Source organism: Nannobrachium achirus (assembly GCF_963921795.1).
Source record: "Nannobrachium achirus genome assembly, chromosome: 19".
In the NCBI taxonomy this organism is placed as follows: domain Eukaryota; kingdom Metazoa; phylum Chordata; class Actinopteri; order Myctophiformes; family Myctophidae; genus Nannobrachium; species Nannobrachium achirus.
The window spans coordinates 12,124,869-12,145,956 of NC_137826.1; the positions used below are offsets into that span (position 1 = coordinate 12,124,869).

The 21,088-nt window shown below is 43.4% G+C and overlaps 1 protein-coding gene across 1 annotated transcript in view; it reads right to left on the reverse strand.

Annotated features, from left to right (window-relative positions):
* The window catches only part of mybbp1a (MYB binding protein (P160) 1a), a 48,494-nt gene that overhangs the window by 5,046 nt on the left and 22,360 nt on the right, over positions 1 to 21,088 (reverse strand). The window contains exons 10-23 of the mRNA XM_080748834.1: positions 19,420 to 19,530; positions 14,204 to 14,329; positions 12,873 to 13,079; positions 10,452 to 10,560; positions 9,443 to 9,533; positions 7,554 to 7,714; positions 6,570 to 6,680; positions 5,652 to 5,810; positions 4,603 to 4,785; positions 2,839 to 2,996; positions 1,936 to 2,070; positions 1,601 to 1,682; positions 604 to 735; positions 349 to 417 (exon numbers count right to left, since the gene is read on the reverse strand). Coding sequence (XP_080604960.1) covers positions 349 to 417; positions 604 to 735; positions 1,601 to 1,682; positions 1,936 to 2,070; positions 2,839 to 2,996; positions 4,603 to 4,785; positions 5,652 to 5,810; positions 6,570 to 6,680; positions 7,554 to 7,714; positions 9,443 to 9,533; positions 10,452 to 10,560; positions 12,873 to 13,079; positions 14,204 to 14,329; positions 19,420 to 19,530 — 1,834 coding nt within the window. The remainder of the gene's footprint in view (positions 1 to 348; positions 418 to 603; positions 736 to 1,600; positions 1,683 to 1,935; positions 2,071 to 2,838; positions 2,997 to 4,602; positions 4,786 to 5,651; positions 5,811 to 6,569; positions 6,681 to 7,553; positions 7,715 to 9,442; positions 9,534 to 10,451; positions 10,561 to 12,872; positions 13,080 to 14,203; positions 14,330 to 19,419; positions 19,531 to 21,088) is intronic.

The window sequence follows — 21,088 nt, forward strand, 5'->3', positions numbered from 1 at the left end:
AAGTGCGAGATCAGAGTAAATGGCATGAACCCATGTTGGCACATTATTATAGTGTCAACTCATATTGGCTGTTTGGTGTACTAGTGTGGGGTAGGGTTCAATAGCCTAGAGAGGATTTGCTAAATTTAGAGAGATTTAGAGACATTATGATTAATACTATACTATGATTAATACTGGAATACTTCAGATGTAATAGAACAATATACATCCATATGACATCTTAAGAAGGATGACACTATCAAATGCTATAAATGACAGTAAAATTGGATATTAAAAAAGATCAATATGAGCTTATGTGATTATTTGTTCCAAGGATTTCTATATTGGAAGTATTCTGCCGTTGTTTACCTGTTGGTGTTCTCTGACTCCAGATGTAATGCCTTCCACTGCTGTGTCCAACAGTTTGATAAAAAGTGCCTGGAATAAAAAAAAAGGTCGTTCACTATCAACTTCACACAAGGTAAGCTGATGTACACAGACCTTTACACAATACGTATTTCTCTAGTCAGGGACCACTGAAGTTGTTTAGATGAAAGGTGACCTTTGAAACAGGAGATTAAAAGTCACCATTTCACTTTTAGATATTCAACACTGTATACTTACAGGGAATTTGTTCAGGATGTCAATGAACATCTGTGCAGTTAACGGACATTTCCTCTTTGTCATAAAGGCGGACAGGGCATCTTTAAAGATGGGCACAACACGATCCACATCCAAACTCCCCATGGACAGCAACTGGACATAGAACGGAGCCATTAGTTACACACTGGGGAAGGATGTCCTTCTACTTGCTGTGGTTCTGGGTAAACTGTGACCTTATGCAGTTATTATATTATGGCGGTGAAAAAGCAACAAACCTTGGTGGGTTAATCACTGTGTATGTGATAATAGGCAAACTCAAAAAATGTATCTACAAGCTCACAACACAATCTAGAACAGTGGTTCTCAACCTGTGGGTCGGGGGTCCCCAATTTATTTTGGGGGGTCCCCAGAGGATTAATGTGAAACATTGTTTTCTCACTCAACAGTTAACAAACCAACATAAAGTTTAAGTGTATAGAGGGAATATGCACATTTCTAAAGTGACAATTTAAGGACCTTTTAATACCTCTAAAAAGTGACAATTTAAGGACGTTTTAATACCTCTAAATTGACAATTTAAACATTGAACAAGCTATCAAATGTTAGAGGCAGAAATTGTGAAAATAGCCGATCTAAATGCTCACAACGCCTTGCGTAGCGAGGCGTTGTGAGCATGCAGATCTGCTATTTTCACAATAGAACTGTGTTATACAAAATGTAATGCCTCAACTCTTAGTGCTCGTCAGGTGAGGGGGGTCCCCAGTTAAAATATGATTATTTTGGGGGTCGCAGCCCCCCCAGTGAGAACCACTGATCTAGAACGCTCTGCTGCCCTGGCATAGGTCACGGTTAACACCCTTTTTTCATCTACACACTACACAGTATCTCCAACTTCTTTCTGACAACATCAAATCCTCTAGTTTGGAATTTCCATTTTGACAGGGGGCGAAATTGGCCAATTATCAAACCTTGAGCTAAAATGGAGGAATCTTAACAAAAGGCACAACGTTAGACATACATCCTCAGCAGGTGTGTCTGATGTCTTCTCCTCTTTGGTCTCAGCTGCACTTCTCAGTACTTTGACGAGGTACAGCGATGCACTGCAGCAAAACAAAGACAGCATTGTCAGCTCAAAACCGGTGATGGTGTAAAAGACTTAATTAGCATAAAAATCCAATGCTATAGGAACGGATGAGATGCCTCAATCTTATTTAAGATTGCAGGCCAGTGCAGATTTTTCCATGTCTGGATGCGCCCGTTCCCACAGATTTGTGTTTTGCATGCGCGGTTAAGTACTCTTGATAGATACAACACGTTGCCGTTCATTCTAGTCTTGAGATAACGAGGTCCAACCTGAAGAAGTAGTAGGAGACCGAGGAGTCGGCCTGCTTCCTGGCTTTGGTCATCAGTTTCTCTATCAGGTCATGGAGCTCCGCTTCTCTGTCTCCAACTGTCTTACAGTAAGTCTTGGCCCTGCACAGCTGGTTCCTAGGGAGAACACACACACACACACACACACACACACACACACACACACACACACACACACACACACACACACACACACACACACACACACACACACACACACACACACACACACACACACACACACACACACACACACACACACACACACACACACACACACGTATAATTTATAATGGTGCCCTGACTATGATTGTGTTCCTGTTTTATGTGTCTACTAAGAACACAGAGTATTCATTCTGATGGCAAACAGCACATTTTTCTAGAATTTAACCCTTTAAGACCTGAGGCTGATGATTCTACAAATTCTAAATCAGTACTGTAGTTCTCAAACTTTTTTGTGGCACGGACCCCCAGATTGATACAGTATATATATATATATATATATATATATATATATATATATATATATATATATATATAATTCAAAATTAATGACGAGAGATGACTCTACTGATACGTCTGGTCTGACATCAATCCTGAAATTAAAACAAAAACATCAGCATTGCGGAACCAACGCAAAGACGTTTTAGGGCGGTCATTCATATTGGGACGGTATCAGGAAAAGCATTGGCCGCAGGTTTGTTAGCGCTGGTTTTCTCTTTTGTTCCAGCTCACACATATATATTTATCTCTCTAAATTCTATCCACGCAGTTTTAGCCACCTCGTTGAATTCAGAGGTCACTAGAGGTAGGCAGATATTATTATCTCCGATCATCTGTGCTACGTGAGACCACATGTAATAAATACACATTTGCATAGGTTACTTGAAGATGTCTGCAGCCCTGCGTAGGAAATCCTGCTCCTGCTGCTCACTGTCAGAGCTCATGCCCCGCTCGATGATGGTGAGGAGGGGTTCCAGCATGCCCAGGACCAGGGGGCTGCGGCCCTGCTTCTCCAAAAACACCTCCACAAGATCCAACACCTACGGGGTTGCAAGAATTATTTGAGTAAACAGCAGCTTTAACCCATTCAGAACGGGTACATATTATTGTGTATCATTATTTTATGCTTTAACTATTGAAAAATAGCAGATATACAAGCTCACAGCGCGGCACCGAGTGCCGCGCTGCGAGCTTGTAGATCTGCTATTTTTGAAAAATCGTGCAAATTAGAATTTTGACCCGATTCTATAAGTGTCTTTTGAATCCTTCTATGTTTCTATGTCAGCAATCTGGCCAGCCATCGTCAAAGAAAAGGTCCTTTTCACTTAAATGGAGCTCAGTTAGTCTGTTCTTGAGAGACTACTATATCAGTGGTTCTCAAACCTTTTCATGTGAAGGACCCCCAAAATGATATTTATTTGGCCACGGACCCGCATCGCAAAATATTTAGTTCCAGGGACCACCCAGAAGCAAAATTTGAGTTGCAAACGTTCGCTTTGAAAATACATATTTTCAAAGATTTGCACACATCTTTACAGCTTTTTCAAAAATAGCAGATCTACAAGCTTGCAGCGCGGCACTCGGTGCCACGCTGTGAGCTTGTATATCTGCTATTTTTCACTAGTCCTAAGAGGAACAACACATTTGTGGACTGCAAATGTAACGGTCTGCATTTATAGCACCTTTATCCAAAGTGCTTTTTTACAGGGTATTTCACAATCTCTGCCTTTCACACACATATTCATTCACACACCAATGGCAGTGGAAACCATGCTGCAAGGCACCAACTTGCTCATCAGGAGCCGTTAGGGGTTCAGTGTCTTGCTCAAAGACACTTTGACACGCAGCGAGGGGTATTTATAAACCTATATTTCTGTTTAACCCATTTAGGCCTAGAACTATTGACTGCTTTAACCAGTGAAAAATAGCAGATATACAAGCTCACAGCGCGGCACCGAGTGCCGCGCTGCGAGCTTGTAGATCTGCTATTTTTGAAAGAGTCATGAAAATGTGTGCAAATCTTTGAATATATGTATTTTCAAAGCGAACGGTTGTAACTCAAATTTTGCTTCTGGGTGGTCCCTGGAACTAGATATTTTGAGATGCGGGTCCGTGGCCAAATAAATATCATTTTGGGGGTCCTTCACATGAAAAGGTTTGAGAACCACTGACATAGTAGTCTCTCAAGAACAGACTAACTGAGCTCCAGTTAAGTGAAAAGGACCTTTTCTTTGACGATGGCTAAGCCAGATTGCTGACATAGAAACATAGGTTTTTTCCAAAAATCTTAGAAGGATTCAAAAGACACTTATAGAATCGGGTCAAAATTCTAATTTTCACGATTTTTCAAAAATAGCAGATCTACAAGCTCGCAGCGCGGCACTCGGTGCCGCGCTGTGAGCTTGTATATCTGCTATTTTTTTATATTTAAAGCATAAAATATTGCGTCATAATGTGTTCAGGCCTAAATGGGTTAATCAGTTTCATTCCAACTGGATTTTTCACAACACTATAAAACTATTAGCACACATACCAGCACATTTATATTCTGTTGATCGGCTATTCTCCCCGTTCGACTATTATGAAAGAGGGAATCGTGACACTAGGTCTGATGTGGTTAAGCATAAAAACTTTTTTTTCCCCTACCTTGATCTTGTAGTCTCGGACCAGCGTCTTTTCTTTCTGCAGTTTTTTCTTGTCGTCGATTTTGGCCTGGGTCTTTTTCTTCTGCTCGGAGAAGAGCGATGCGAGGCTCTTATCCAGCTTCATCATGGCTTCATCATCCATGTCCTCATCGTCGTCGTCATCGCTGCCATCTCCCTCAGTGGGCTGCGTGTGGGATGTAGTGTGACTGAGGTTAGAACATAGTCACTTCACACAAGGCACGTGCACACATAGACATGAAATACGCCCTTTTACATGTCTGTAAAAAAGTGCCCTCTCCTATGGTGAAAGAAGTGCAAATGCCCCCTTTCCATGCCATACCTGAAGGCAGCATTAAAGAGAATTGCTTTGTCCAAACTCTCTTGAACTTGAATGCATCATCTTATGTTGAAGGAATTGCCCTCACTGTGTAGAAATCCATGCCGTTACGCCACATCTCCAGCATTCACTTGATTATGCTTGGTTCTGTGTGGTATGAAGCACCGAAAATAGCCAACCTCCAAGCTCAGCGCGACGCGTTGTGAGCTTGGACGTCTGCCATTTTCAATATTTTCACCAAAAGGCCCTTTTAGAAGTTTAAGCCAGTCCCCTTAAGCCCCTGCCTCTCTAACATTCTCTGCACGTTCCTACTTCACACACCCAATACAACATTTCCACTTAAAGGAGAATTCCGGACTAGCGATTTTCTCCAAATGGGCTGCCGTAAAAGGCGAACTGCAGATAAACCCCACCTCCATTCTTGGAGCTACAGTGCGCGAGAGAAGGATATTTCCCCCCCCCCCGCCTCTACCACTGGTTAATTGATAGATTACAGTCTAGACTGGAATTCTCCTTTAAAGGCCCAATACAGCTCTGATAAAAAAAGCCAATGTAGGGCACCACTTGGATGAACCAACTCAACTAAAGTCTTTGCTGGATCCTTTATCTTCAAGAGCACGTAAGATAAGAAACAAGGAGACAATTAAAGCCTATAAAACTCTTTAAAGAGTATATTAGAGTATAATAAAACACGGCATCCAGCAGAAACCCACCAAGGCACCCGCCTGCCCCAGGACCTTCTGGAGCTCCCGGCGGAAGTTTGGATCCACATCACCCTGCTCCTGTTCCTCGATTAGCTCATTATCATCATCATCATCGTCGTCATCATCATCGTCATCGTCGTCGTCATCAGATTCACCAGACTCTTCCTCCTAGAATTAGCCAGTGCAATGTATTAAACGATGGCAAACAAGCAACGTATATTTCTTTGTTAAAATAAGTGTCCTGACGCAGTCGAAACGTTGGTTTGATATTAAAGTTTTGCATCGTGGCTGAAGAGCTGTGCGGCCTCTTTCTTCCTTAAACTAGTATTCATCTGCGTGGCTAGCACCCCACCAACTTGGCAAGGTGTGCGCTTCTCCCTCTGTGTTCTGCTATTAAAATAAATGTTAAACAACGCCATAATCTGATAGCCGCACACACACACACACACACACACACACACACACACACACACACACACACACACACACACACACACACACACACACACACACACACACACACACACACACACACACACACACACACACACACACACACACACACACACAGGTCACCTTGTTTATAATACCACGTACAATATCCGGTGGTTGCCTTCTCGTGGTCTAACTTCTTAATTTAAGATTTAGTTTTGGATGCATTAATGGATGCTTTTATTGTTGACAAGACTATGATGACATGACTTATGACAGCCCTGACAGGTGCTGTATGTGTATTCCTATGTTGATGCTGCTCTTAGATTTGAAGTGGGCGAACCAAACCAAAATGTAGACGTTTCTTTTAATACTGTGACAATAAACATCTCATCTAATCGCTGAGAACATAACGGCTAGCTGCAGCCCTAGTAGAGATGAGTTTGATGTTTGCATCAGTCAGTGTATTATGTCCATTCCAAACAGAGAGCCCACCTCCATGTCCTCGTCTTCATCGAACTCCTGTGGTTTCTTCTTACTGGTGGTCTTCATGTCGTCGGTGACCACCACGGCACTCTCGTCCTCCTCTCTATCTGGGTCCAGCACCTACACAACACCACCAGCCTGAACGTTAGAGCAGCCATTCCCAGACTGGGTGGAAATAGTTGTCAAAACACTACGGTTTTAATGATAACACTAATATTTAAATCCTGTATGGCAGGGGTCTTCAACGTTTTCAGGCCGGGGACCCCTTAGTTGACAGAGAGATGAAGCAGGGACCCCCACAACCCATATAGTTTCATCATTTGACGGCACAATCATCAGTGTATTTCGGATTCATGTCAATTTGTGTTTTCAAATATTTAACCTCTTGAACTTAGTCTACTCTTTTTCCCTTCTGCGCCAAACCTCTTTGCCGAAAATAGCCGATCTACAAGCTCAAAACACCTCGCAGCGTGAGGCGTTGTGAGCTGGTAGATCTGCTATTTTTGGCTAAAGTTCTCAGAATATAATGCTAGGTTTAAGTGGTTAATATAAAAAAGAAAGATTTGGGGGACCCCCTGCAGTAACTCTGAGGACCCCCTAGGGGTCCCGGATCCCCTGTTGAAGACCCCTGCTGTATGGAAAACTGGATTTCCTGATTGATTGATTGATTGTGGGAATTTGAGTTTTTCTCTTCAATCGCGGCTGTCCAGGACCGCAAGGCGCAAGCTAGAGTTTAATATAAAACCTTGTCAATTTCGTCAATCTCCCCGACGGCACTCGGCGACGTCAAATGGACTAGACTAGGAAGATATTATCTTATCTTCCTAGTCTAGTCTTTATATTGATTAATATCTTTGAGCTAACCTGTATACATTTCACTGCTTTTTAGAACTTGTTTTAAATTGTATGTGACAAATAAAGGTTGATTGATTGAACTCGCCAATCTCGACGACGGCATCCGGTGAGTTAAAAACTGCAGAAGCAAGTACTTACGTCCAGGATGTGAGTGAGCGCCGTGGCGGTGACGTGGGGACAGACCGAGGAGAAGACCGTCCTGCAGACCTGGCGGATGTGGCGGCTGGGCTGGGACAGGAGGGACAGCAGGATCTCCACCACCACCTCCACCCAGTGGGGTTCCTCCTCCTCCTCTTTCGCTGCAGGGGAGGATTGACCCGTTAATACATTGCCCGGAGAGCAGCCTTGCTCGGGGACAATTCAACACATAAGTCTGGGCAGACCGGGGGGTATACAGCTTGTATACCAGGGAAATTCTGACTCCCAGAAGAACGGCTCTACCCATTCAGCTATGGCCGTTCCATTAAAACATTGTGTTCCGTTCTCATTTGGATTCTGTCTCCCAGTTTGTCAGCTTGTTTGTTTTTCCTCTGTTGCCGTTTGTTGCTTTCAGGTGAGATGGATGCTTTTTACAAGGCCCATGGGAGGTTTTAACTTGCCAGCTTAAATTACTATTTTATTGTATTTTACGGCTTCTGTGTTTATCCTACAATGAAGGCACACAAGAACTATAATAAAACAAAGGAGGTACAGGTAGGTATACCCAATTACATTACATTTATGATTTTTTTGTTGACTAAAGAATAAATGCAGTAGTATCCATTATACTAGTAAGACGCCTTCAGAGCGACATGCGACCTCGCCCTAAAGGGCCAATTCTTTGCCATCTGGCCAGGGATGTATACTATATCGGACCAGTTACCCATATATGGAGACCCCTGGTACCCATATATGGAGATCGTATATGGAGATATGCTGTGAGAGCCCAAACGTGCTTACTCTGTTATTTGTTATATGAAAGTCCTATGATGTCTATGACATCTGAAATCATAACATTTTATGCCCATACATGGAGATCCCTGTCTGTAGAACCAGCCACACAGATATAGGCTGTCTTGGCCATCTGTCTTGGCCATATATGGATTCTGTTAGTGAAGTATGTGGCCAATGTGGCCTCCATATATGGGCATTCCCATATGAAGTCCTGTTAGATATGGGCTTAAATATTGATGACATCAGGGAACTCCGTATATGGGCATAAAAAGGGATTCTGTTAGTGTGCCATCACAGTGAAGCCAGAGCGTGATGTCAGAGCGGCAAACCCATTCTGTTAAGAGTGGTTCCCCTGACATCACAGTGATGTCAGAGCATGTCAGAGCGACAAACCCATAGACCTGTGATGTCACAGTGATGTGTCAGGGTAACCACAGTGTCAGGCGTGACCTACAGAGATACGCGCATACGCGGACAAGATGTGCCGGTTTTCATAGTTAACTGCGACCTACGGTCCCAATAAACACTCACTGTAAGCATTGTTTTTTTTCTTAAAAAAAAAAGAAAAAAAAGAAAAGTTTCCTAATCCCCTTACGGGAGTCGCTCTCCATTCAGACATGTCGCCACTCCGAAATTGACTTCTTATTGTCGTAGTGGCGACACTCCCATAGGGGTTAAGTTTAGGGTTAGGGTTAGAGATAGGGTTAGTGTCGGAATGGAGACATGTCGGAAAGGAGACATGTCGGGGTGGCGGGGTGTAACCTCTCCTTACATTAACCCGCTAGGCTAGAGTAGCATCGAGCACTTCTACAAGTCATTATTTAACATTGAGTTAAAGTGACTGTAAGCAACTTGTCTGTCTTGGTTCATTCAAGGATAATTGTAACTAACAGCAACCTACTGTTGGTTTCATTTATATTCAGTGTCACTCGCCAAGAAGAACATTATTGTCAAGCCAACGTTGCACGTTAACTTGAATACCTGCACAAAGCGACTCCACTGTGCAATGCATCAGGCTCGGCTCGAACTCATTCTGTTTCCTCCATTAGATAGCTGATAAGCATCGATACAAACCATGGGAACAGCAATTTTACCTGCTTTCTTTTTCTTCTTGGACTTCTTGGCTTGGGCCTTCTCCATGCAGTTCTGGAGGTCCTTCATTATGTCCACCAGCTCCTCTGGGGCCTTAACCAATTCAGAACGGGGTACACATTATTGCGTATCATTATTTTATGCTTTAACTAATTGAAAAATAGCAGATCTACAAGCTCACAGAGCTTGTAAGATCTGCTATTTTTTGAAAAATCGTGAACATTTGAATTTTGAACCGATTCTATAAGTGTCTTTTGAATCCTTCTAAGGTCTTTTGAAAAACCTATGTTTCTATGTCAGCAATATGGCCAGCCATCGTCAAAGAAAAGGTCCTTTTCACTTAACTGGAACTCAGTTAGTCTGTTCTTGAGAGACTATTATGTCAGTGGTTCTCAAACCTTTTCATGTGAAGGACCCCCAAAATGATATGTATTTGGCCACGGACCTCCATCTCAAAATATTTAGTTCCAGGGACCACCCAGAAGCAAAATTTGAGTTACAAACGTTCGCTTTGAAAATACATATATTCAAAGATTTGCACACATTTTTACGACTTTTTCAAAAATAGCAGATCTACAAGCTCACAGCGCGGCACCGAGTGCCGCGCTGTGAGCTTGTATATCTGCTATTTCTCACTGGTTAAACAAGCATTCAATAATTCTAGGCCTAAATGGGTTAACATCCACACACACACACACAATGTTTTATTGAGGATTTATGGAAGCCTATTTTACGGGCCAAGATATTCAAAAAATGTTTTCATTGCAGTTTTAGTGGCTTCAGCTTGTGGCTAAGCAGTCAGTGTCCATGTGCACGCTACAGCTGCGTGCGCGCCGCGCACACACATGCGCTACGCTGAAAGGAAGCACTTCTTGGAACCCGTCCCAGTCAACAGGGTCTGTAAAGTGTAGATAGAATTGAATTTCTAATGCGTTTTCTCCCGGGCTGTGGAGGTCCGGCGTGTTATTTTGCCGTGCCCAGGCAAGAGTAATAAAGAAATGTTAGTGATACCTTAAAGAGATGGATGCCAACCAACAGGAACAGCTGCTGGAAAGCATTGGTTTCTGGTGCATTGCTTTTCTTGGCTTTCTTCATCAGAGCGGCCACGGACTCCAGCATGCTGGGAGAGGGGACAGGGAAACACGCCGACAGGTTAGGGCCGGGCAAGTAACCAAAGCTATTATCAAAACAGATATTTACAACCAATAAAAGACTTAATCTAGTGCCAGCGAGATAATTTGGTAATATTTGGAATTTATTTGGACACTTGAAAAAAATATTTAGTATCATTTTAAACTTGTTATTTTCAGTCAGTTCTAACCAAAATGGCTATTATCTCAACGTTTTCCTCGAAACATTATCACTAAAATATTGTCACTGTCGGGCAGAAACCTTGTATCTCCAAGTTTCAAATGTGTACGTCTTTTGGTAAAGACTGTCGCACAAAACTAGTCTTTTGGTAAAGACTGTCGCACAAAACTAGTGAAAACAGCCGATCTACAAGCACACAACGCCTCGCATCGCGAGGCGTTGTGTGAACTGTTTTCACTAGTTTAGCACATTTTATAGATGATAAATACAAAACGAACAGTTTTGGACATACAAGGTTTCCACCCGACAACGACGATATGCTATAAATATAAGGTGCTGGGAGTGAAAATTATAATGTAGGGGTGCCTCGGATTAAAACAATATTTATGGGGTGCCCTGAGACAAAAATGTTTGGGAACCCCTGATCTAGCTCATGTAGGTTCATCGATTCATCGAGAAGCAGTTTTGAGAAATGGCTTAATTGACTACATCCAATAGTCTGATTAACCACTTAACCCTGTATTATACTTCATTGTAGAACCATGGCGTACAAAAATAATGAAAATAGCCGATCCACAAGCTCCCAAACTCATATTGATGCGATGTAATGCGTTGTGCGCTAGTCTGAAATGTCCCAGCCAAAATATTGAAATCATCTTCCCAAAAGTCGCCTCTCGAGTCTCCACAGCCTGACTGCCCGAGTTATACTTCTCCGTACAGCACAGCGGGTATGGCTTTGAAAGGAGCAGATCTACAAGCTCACAACACATCACATCCGCGACGCGTTCTGAGCTTTTAGATCTGCACTGTCGGGTTACCATAGTAACGTAGGCTAGCTACTTAGCTTTTCAGACACAAACAGCTGTGTGAACAAACCAGAAGAGGACGGGTAGTCAGATCGTGTACAGTGATTCTGTAAACTCACGTCACGTCTCAACTCTCAAATCGCAGTGATTGAGTGCTGCTATATACAGGTTTAGTTACAAGACTTGACAGAAAAGGTTATAAAATCTCCGACGCGCCGCCGGGCACAACGTAGGACGGAGTGGAAAAAGTAAAACAGTTTCATTTTCGCTTTTAGTCCACGCGGCCCGCGCTCCGCCAGTAATCCGTATGAAAAAAAAAAAATATGCCACAACACAAGGTATGTATTAACATCCTTGTGTCGTGTGGATTACAAAGAAAGTTTACGCTGCTCTGTACTCCTCTACGCAGGCTCCCCTGTGTAGGTCTGACTGTCTGTGTCTCTGAGAGTGAGAGTGACGTATGTGGCTTCCAAACTGTGGTACACGGCCCAGAGCAGAGCGGCATGGAGCGCATGCGGTCCTCGCTTCTCCCCTGTTTTAAAACTCGCTGGTTTTCCAATAAAAAATAGACTTTTTTTTGTCTTTTTTTACCGCGGTAAGCACACTGACACCGCGGTAGACCTCGGTTTACCGCGGTATGGCGGTACGGCGGTTACCGTGTCCAACCCTAATGACAAGTATCAAACTTTTCTGTCTATGGAATGGATTGCTGCATGGAATGAAATGGGACTGAATCGTCAAAACGAATGAAAACCGAACACTAGAAGCCAATTTGATGTAGAAGAGTGGGCACGATGCCAAGTTATCTTAATGGTAAATTAATGTGAGCATTGTGGAGGGTTCGATTTTGACCCGCGGCAGGACCGGAGCATCGCGGCAGGTTAGATATTCACCCGCGGCGGGATGGAGCACCATGGAGGGTTCGATTTTCACTCGCGGCGGGACCGGAGCATCGCGGCAGGATAGATTTTCACCCGTTTTAGTTTTATTGAGGTTAGGGTTAAGGATTGGTTTAGGTGCTACCTCACGGCACTCCGTATCGTCGGCAAGTTAACATTTCACCTGCGTCCCTTGAGGGGCCGCGGCATCGCTCCATGAGGACGCGGGACGGCGGAAAGAACTCGCCCTCCCTCTCTTTTTGGCATTTCTACTCTTTATTTCAGCGTAGAGAGATAGGGAACAAAGTGGAGGGAGAGAGAGAGAGATAGACATGCGAGACCAGACGGGATTTGATCCCGGGTCATTGCGCTCTACAGGAGCATATGGTCGGTGGCTGAGCCACCAGGCACCCCATGGTTCTTTTTCCTTCCCTTACCCGTCCCAGGCTTGTCTCTGCTCAGGGCTGAAGGGCTGGGCGCTCTGGACATGTTTGGGATGGCTGAGCAGCACCTGGGCGTACTGCACCAGGCTGTAGACCCACAGCGTCCCGTCGGCCGTCACGCCCAGGACGCGCTTCTGGTTGGGGCCTGGGGCCTCGGCCGAGTCCCCCAGCGGTGGCATGTGATGCATGTGCTGCAGAAGCCTGTTGGGAGGGACAGTTGGAAAGCCATTAGCATGGATTAAAGCAGGGGGCTTCAACGTTTTCAGGCCGAGGACCTCTTAGTTGAGAGACAGATGAAGCAGGGAACCCCACGACCCATAGATTCCATATAGTTTCATTGTTTGACAGCACAATCGTCAGTGTATTTTGGGTTCATGTCAATTTGTGTTTTCAGATATTTAACCACTTGAACTGTCAATACTTAATAAACTTGACCTTTCACTCAGTACTTAGTCTGCTCTTTTCCCCCTTTACAAGAAACCTCTTTGCAAAAAATAGCCGATCTACAAGCTCACAGCAGCTCGCAGTGCGAGGCGTTGTGAGCTTGTGAGGAATTAAAACGGGTCATGTTTGCATGTTTGGAATTGGAACAGCTGAAATCAATAATATATCAGTATTCTGACATTAAAGTGCGGGCCACATTAAGTGAAGGTGGGGGCCGCATGTGGCCCCCGGGCCGCATGTTGCCCATGTATGGTCTACTTGTACTGTACCTGCACAAGTTGAGTGACAACCCTCTTGATTCTTATTAATTCTTAATGCTCTCTCTGTTATATTCCCTGTAACCCCGTGTAGTATTTTGTCCTGTCTTAGATGTAGTCTGAAGCGATATACTTGTATAACACAATTATGTATGTTTGTTTGTTTGTCCTGTTGAAACTCGCTAAAAGGAAAATTGCAGGGGTAAAAAGGTCCTATCTAATTAGAAGAGATTCTAATTAGATCCTGTTCAAACAGGCAGCCCAAATCAGATTTTTGGCCTATTTGAGTCCCATTGTTTTTATGCAGGCTGAACAGCAAAAATGTTTTTTTTTTTTTTCTTTTCTTTTTTTAATACAAAAAATACATGGAAACACGCAAATCAGATTTGAATCACTTTCCTTAGCCTTGTTCAAACTGCATAAAAGTAAACCATATCCGACTCCAATCTGGATAGGAAATTAGAATTGGGCCGGATTTGGTCTGCCGGTCTGAACAGGGTCAAAGTAGTTTCAGAAGATCACATTCAAAAACAACACAGTGAAATAATTATTCACAACTACAGTATGATAACCAAAGGTTATTTAAAGAGCTTATAATGAGTGTCAGTAGAAAAGAGTTCTCACCCAAAGCAGGAACCGACCATAGCGGCTCTGGTCTTGTTATCCAGCAGCACAGAGAGCTTTCCTTCAGTCTCTGGGATGTCTGGAGAGACCTTCTGGGCAGTGAAGAATGCATGGAAGAACACAAACCTGGAACCACAACACCTCACTGTTAGGGCTGTCGCAATTATTACATAATCGTCTAATCGCGATTATTTCACATAATCGCAAATATTTTGTCATAATCGCCATAATCGTGAATGTTGAAAAATGTTCATACATTTACAAACATTGTCAGATATAGTGGAAATAGCAGATCTACAAGCTCACAACGCGTCGCATCGCGACGCGTTGTTGTCAAATATGTCAAATATGTCCTTCATTTCTTTGTAGGTTATGTGTCATATCTGCCATGTGCAACTTCAAAGCCTAAAAGCCGAACAGAAATGTAATTATCAACGACAAAAACATAATTAAATCGTTAATCGCAATTATTTGAGTGACAATTAATCGTCATGTAAAATGTCATATCGTGACAGCCCTACTCACTGTCACTTCTAAGGTAGTCTCCTGTAGCCAGACAACTATTCCACAATCTCCGAATGCTATATAGTCTGGAGCTACACCTCCCATTGCGAAAATAAATGCTTTCATCAAGTCACAAATGATCAACAATTACGTTTGTACATGGCATGCATGCACTGCAGTGGACACAGAACAAGTTATGCCACTGCACTTTGTGTGTGGGACACCCGACACCACCGTGTGCAGCACGGAGCTCTCCTCTGCCCTTTCTCCTCTCCTCTCCTCTCCTCTCCTCTCCTCTCCTCTCCTCTCCTAGCCTCGCGTAGCCAGGCTTACTCATCTCCGAAGAGAAAAGCCTGGTGACAATAGAAGGCAGAAGGCGTTCAACTTCCGCCGTGAGAATTTCACCGGAAGCTGTATTTTTTTCACAGTGCGGTGTTCCTGCAAACGTATTCCCTGCACGAAGAAATCTGGTCTACGTCTCCTGCTCTGTCGGTTGCGCTCACAATAAACAATATACAAACAAAAACATTGATTCAAGCAATGTTACACCTATGAAGAGCGACTTGAGCTACAATCTATTTTAGTTTTTTCGCTAGGGAATGTAAACAGACCCGCACCGCATGACGTAACGTCCGTTAAACGCAGCACTTCCGCTAGAAATCTTGGAACACACCGGAAGGCATATTGTCTACAGGGTGCTCCTCTCCTCTCCTCCGAGTCCTCATAGTATTAGCTGGTTAGCTTAGCTACTTGGCTATTTCTCCTGCTGTTTCCAAGCTTCAGTTGAAAGTAACATTTAAGAAACTTATGACAACAGCGGACAGCCAAAGACTAATGTAATAGTTGTCTGTCAGTAACGTAGAGGAGCTGGCTTTCATGCTGTTCCTCTCTCTCGTTGCACTGTTCTGTTGCTGTTCTGCTACGCTGGGAAAGTGGGAAGACCATGGGGAAGACACGCTGTCTAAACAAGCTATTTAGCTGCTAGCCACGCCTCCGCTGATCTACAAGCCCACAGCCTGTCAATGATGCAATGTAATTAGGGCTTGTAGCTTAGCTTTTTTTCCCCCAGCCTGTTATAACATCTGAATTTGCGCACATAATGTGCTTATTATTTTACAACTATACATTTTATAAAAAAATATATATATAAAAAATGAAAAAAAGAAAGAAAAAAAAAACCTATACATTTTATATATTATACAACATATTCGACTATTTTCGAAAACTTATAAAAATGAATTAATGAAATTCGAATGGGATTTTAGAGGCAACCTGACAGGTCTAGTAGTACCATAGTACTTGTTCAACTTTATTCCATCTTCCATCGTCTCCTTTTTGCTGCGCTACTCCTCCCACAGTTTTGGTGGCATGCAATCGACCGGCTGGAGAACATTGACAATGCCTCTCAGCCAATAACCACAAAAAGAACCGTGACATCACTGTGACATCAGCACCTACAGTATATAAAAATGAGACACAATGCAAGAATTGCAGTTTGTGTGAGTTACGTTTTGTTTTGAGGTTATATAACTGATCTGATAATAACTTAGAGACAGATTCTTTCTCAACTGTTCTCGGTAACAACTCAAATTGCGCAAACATGCAGATCTTTGTGAAGACCCTCACCGGAAAGACCATCACCCTGGAGGTTGAACCAAGTGATAACATTGAGAACGTCAAGGCAAAGATACAAGATAAAGAAGGAATTCCTCCTGACCAGCAGAGGCTGATCTTTGCTGGTAAGCAACTTGAGGACGGTCGTACCCTTTCTGACTACAACATCCAGAAAGAATCCACCCTCCACCTTGTGCTGCGTCTGAGGGGAGGAATGCAGATCTTCGTCAAGACCCTCACAGGAAAGACTATCACTCTAGAAGTTGAGGCAAGTGATAACATTGAGAATGTCAAAGCCAAGATCCAAGACAAGGAAGGAATTCCTCCTGACCAGCAGAGATTGATCTTCGCTGGTAAGCAACTCGAAGATGGTCGTACCCTTTCTGACTACAACATCCAGAAAGAATCCACCCTTCATCTTGTGCTGCGTCTGAGGGGAGGAATGCAGATCTTTGTGAAGACACTCACAGGGAAGACCATCACCCTGGAGGTTGAACCAAGTGATAACATCGAGAACGTCAAGGCGAAGATACAAGATAAAGAAGGAATTCCTCCAGACCAGCAAAGGCTGATCTTTGCTGGCAAGCAACTGGAAGATGGTCGCACCCTTTCTGACTACAACATCCAGAAAGAATCCACCCTCCATCTTGTGCTGCGTCTGAGGGGAGGAATGCAGATCTTCGTCAAGACCCTCACAGGGAAGACTATCACTCTAGAAGTTGAGGCAAGTGATAACATTGAGAATGTCAAAGCCAAGATCCAAGACAAGGAAGGAATTCCTCCTGACCAGCAGAGACTGATCTTCGCTGGTAAGCAACTTGAAGATGGACGTACCCTTTCTGACTACAACATTCAGAAAGAATCCACCCTCCACCTTGTGCTGCGTCTGAGGGGAGGGCAGTAAATTTGGTTTGGAGATTTTAGATCCAAGTGAATCAGAGGATGCATACATTGTATTCTAAAACATGAAATGAAATAAAAATATATATAAAAAGCAGCAAATAAAAAGGGCCCACTGCCCAATAATAACAATAATACCCCAAAAATTGCCTCTCAATATCCAACCCTACGTCCTCGCCGTGAGAGGTGGAAGCAGGTACTGCTGACTAACAGGGCTCTGGTAAAACTAGGTTAAAGGGATAAGAAACCCCGCCTCTAATTTGTTTTATGGGATTTCAGAACATGAAAAGATTTCTAAAATGTAGGCGTGGTTATCTGCCGTTGTGGGGGGAGGGGCGGAGTAATACTTCTTCTATCAGAGAGAGACAGAGCGAAGCTGTCAGCAGTGGGCACTTGTTGCCTTTCCATTTCGGAAACATTTTTTAAAACCAGCCATTGGAGGTGTAAAAAGTATAAAGATTCGGCAACTCCATGTTCTGTAACAAATTAAAATGTGCAGGTATTTTACAAACAAGCTCTCTGAGCTTTTATCCATGGACACACTTTCTCCAGCTCTGGACCATGGAACCAGTGAAGAATGGACGCTAGGCTAACGCTATAGCTATTTGCTGTGTAGTGTGTGTGTGTGTGTGTCGTGACAGTGCGCGCGCACACACAACGTCCACACACACGAAAACTAGCAGATCTACAAGCTCACAACGCGTCGCGGGGCGTCGCTTTCGCGACGCGTTGTGAGCTTGTATATTAGCTATGTAGCTATGTAGCCTAGCTAACAGCCGTAGCAGCAATAGCTTCTCATGTAAACACGTTGGTTTCGGCTCTACGGCTATTAGCTAGGCTACATACATAGCCGATATACAAGCTCACAACGCGTCGCGAAAGCGACGCGTTGTGAGCTTGTATATCTGCTATTTTCCGTGTGTGGACGTTGTATGTGTGCGTGCACTGTCACGACACGCACGCAAACACACACACACAGGCTACACTACACAGAAAATAACACAGGCACCACACAGTGTAACTGTCTGTTGACAGAGCCTGCTCTTCGCTCTGGCTGAAACAAGCATACAGTGAAACCACGCCCCCCCTTGATACGACTCTGTAAAACAAACGTTAATATTAATTAGATATGCCTACGTCACGTTACACCACAGAACAGTGATAGCTAATATTTAATGAGTGGCGCGAAATATTTCTTTTTGACCTAGAAACTGGAAGTACACAGAAATAGCTACAGAGACAGCAGAAAGCTCTGAATCCCCAAGCCTATGGGCAAATTGAACCATATCACTGCTCCCTATCACAAGTGACTCATTGATATAATATATATTTATAGAAAAAGTGATTTTGTGTTTCATGGACCTTTAATCACGTGCAGTGGATGATTTCACTCTTGCATGAAATGCAATCCCCAAAGTGTGGGAGCGAGTGATGTGCTGAGTGGGCAGTAGGTCTGATCGGAATACTCCATATCTGTCCGTCTGTCTGTGTCCCTTTCAGGTCCCTTTCATGTCGTCAATAGTAGAGTCTTCACGCACGGGTCCAATTTTAACTACCCTAACCCAAATGTACCTGGGGAAAATGGCCCCAGACCCAAATGGACCCGTCTATTATTGGAGATATATGAGAACCGATATCCGATCACCAAGACATGTCAGAGACGATCCGAATGAAACCGTCTATTATTGTGGGCTCGTTGAAAGCGAGCACACGTATGTTATCTTCATTATTTATCTATCAGTCAGGTTCTCCTCAAAATGACGTAAGACACTGCCTTTGTACCGACAGTACAAAGGCAGGGCCCTTAGCCAATGAGGTGCAGCCAAAGGGTAGATCTTTGTGCCCATACATGGTGTTACATGCGAGCCCACACTGTTTCGTAGGAACAGTATTTCTAGTTTAAGATAACATTTGAAAACATCGTGGAAGTAACAACACCAATAACACCAGAGAAAGACGAAATAACGCCCCCAAGAATATTGAAAGGAGACAACGCTTCCAGTAGTTCTTGTTATCGCTACTGCAGCAAAGGAGCGGGTAGGTCACATCCAGTTTATCTCGCACTCATCGTTAGAATTTTCGTCTCCCAGACTGTATGCCGGGAGCATTTGCAAATCGCGTTAGGCAACAGTCTGGCCGAGAGACTAGATGCACCCCTAAACAGAACTTGACAGAAGTGAACAGGAAGTGTGTCTGACCTTGCCACGTCCATGACCATGTCCTCTTCTCTCTTCACCTGATGGTTCTCCATGATGGAGGTGAGCCGAGCCACGATCCACTTCCTCAGACGGAACACGCAGCCCTCTTTCCTGAGGAGAGAGAGAGAACCAGCAACAGTGAGTCAACCATTACCGTGTAATTCAAGTGTCATAGCGCGGTGATGAATTTAATACACAGACAGGACCACATGGAGGGCTTTTTGTGTTATCCTTTTAGCATCAGTGTAAAACACCGCACCACTGTACTATTTAAAACTGTTAATAAAGTATTCAATGGGTCTGGGCCACTGGTGGAGTGGTCCAGTAGGTGCTGCTAATCCAGCCTAGGAGTCGCGGGATTCGCCTCCCGATCCCAACGACCTTTGCTGCATGTCACTCCCCATCTCTCGCTCCCCATTATCCTGTCAGACTACTGTACACTATCAATAAAGGCAAAAAGAGAAAAAAAAAAGTAAAAAAAAAAAAAAAAAAAAGATAAACAACCTCTTGGTCTAAAAACAATGAATGATACCACAAAGTATACAAGGTTGGTTCTATTGATCCAAGACCAAACACAACTGAATGTTCCAAAACGCATCTGGTCTGAGAATGTTTAAAGATTTTCAAGTGGGCCCTGATCTAGAAGTATGGGATATTTTTTTGAAAGTGCACATGGTTAAGCGTGTCTGTGGGGTTCATGAATATTATTGAACCAATGAAAAGTATCAAAAAGGCCAAGCGGTCCGGGCACCTAGGCTCCTTATGCAACCTGACAGGGCATCGCGGGTTCGAGTCCCGTTGCCGATAAATGTTGTCACTCCCCGCCTCTCTCCTCGTTTACTGTCTGTCTCCACTTACTCTATCAAAGGCAAAATATCCCCCAAAATCTAAAAGAAAAAAAGTATTAGAAAGAGCTTGTGACTAAATAATAACAGCATTGGATCAATTGGAACGTATTCTTTTTACTGAAGAGTAATAGTTTTGGACATACAAGGTTTCCAACCGACAGCGACGATATGTGAATTATGATGTACGGTATGTACACTTCAGATATCTTCCTATAATGCAGTTCTGTAGTGTGCATCCTAGTAAGAGCGTGTCTGAGTGTGCCAGAGTCAGTCACTAATGATCCAAAACAACAGACACTCTGACTCATTTCCAATTCAAAACTATTTTAAGAAACTACACAGGGAAAATGTTTTCGCACTCTCAGAGCCGTTAAGGGTCCATATAGGCCCTTAACTCTCAAATACCTGGAACGCGCCCGAGTAGCGTTAGATTTGAACCACTTTAACCATTATTTTATGCTTTAACTATTGAAAAACAGCAGATATACAAGCTCACAGCGCGGTGCCGCGCTGCGAGCTTGTAGATCTGCTGTTTTTGAAAAATCCTGAAAATGCGTGCAAGTCTTTGAATATCTTTGACCCGATCTTTGACCCGACTTCTAAATCCTTCTTCTAAATCAGTGGTTCTCAAACCTTCATGTCAAGGACCCCCAAAATTACATGTATTTTGCCATAGACTCTCATCTCAAAATATGTTGTTCCAGGGACCACCCAGAAGCAAATATTTGAGTTACAAACGTTCGCTTTTAAATAGATATGTTCAAAGACTTGCAAAAGAAAATCTAGATTTTTCAAAAATAGCAGAGCTACAAGCTTGCAGC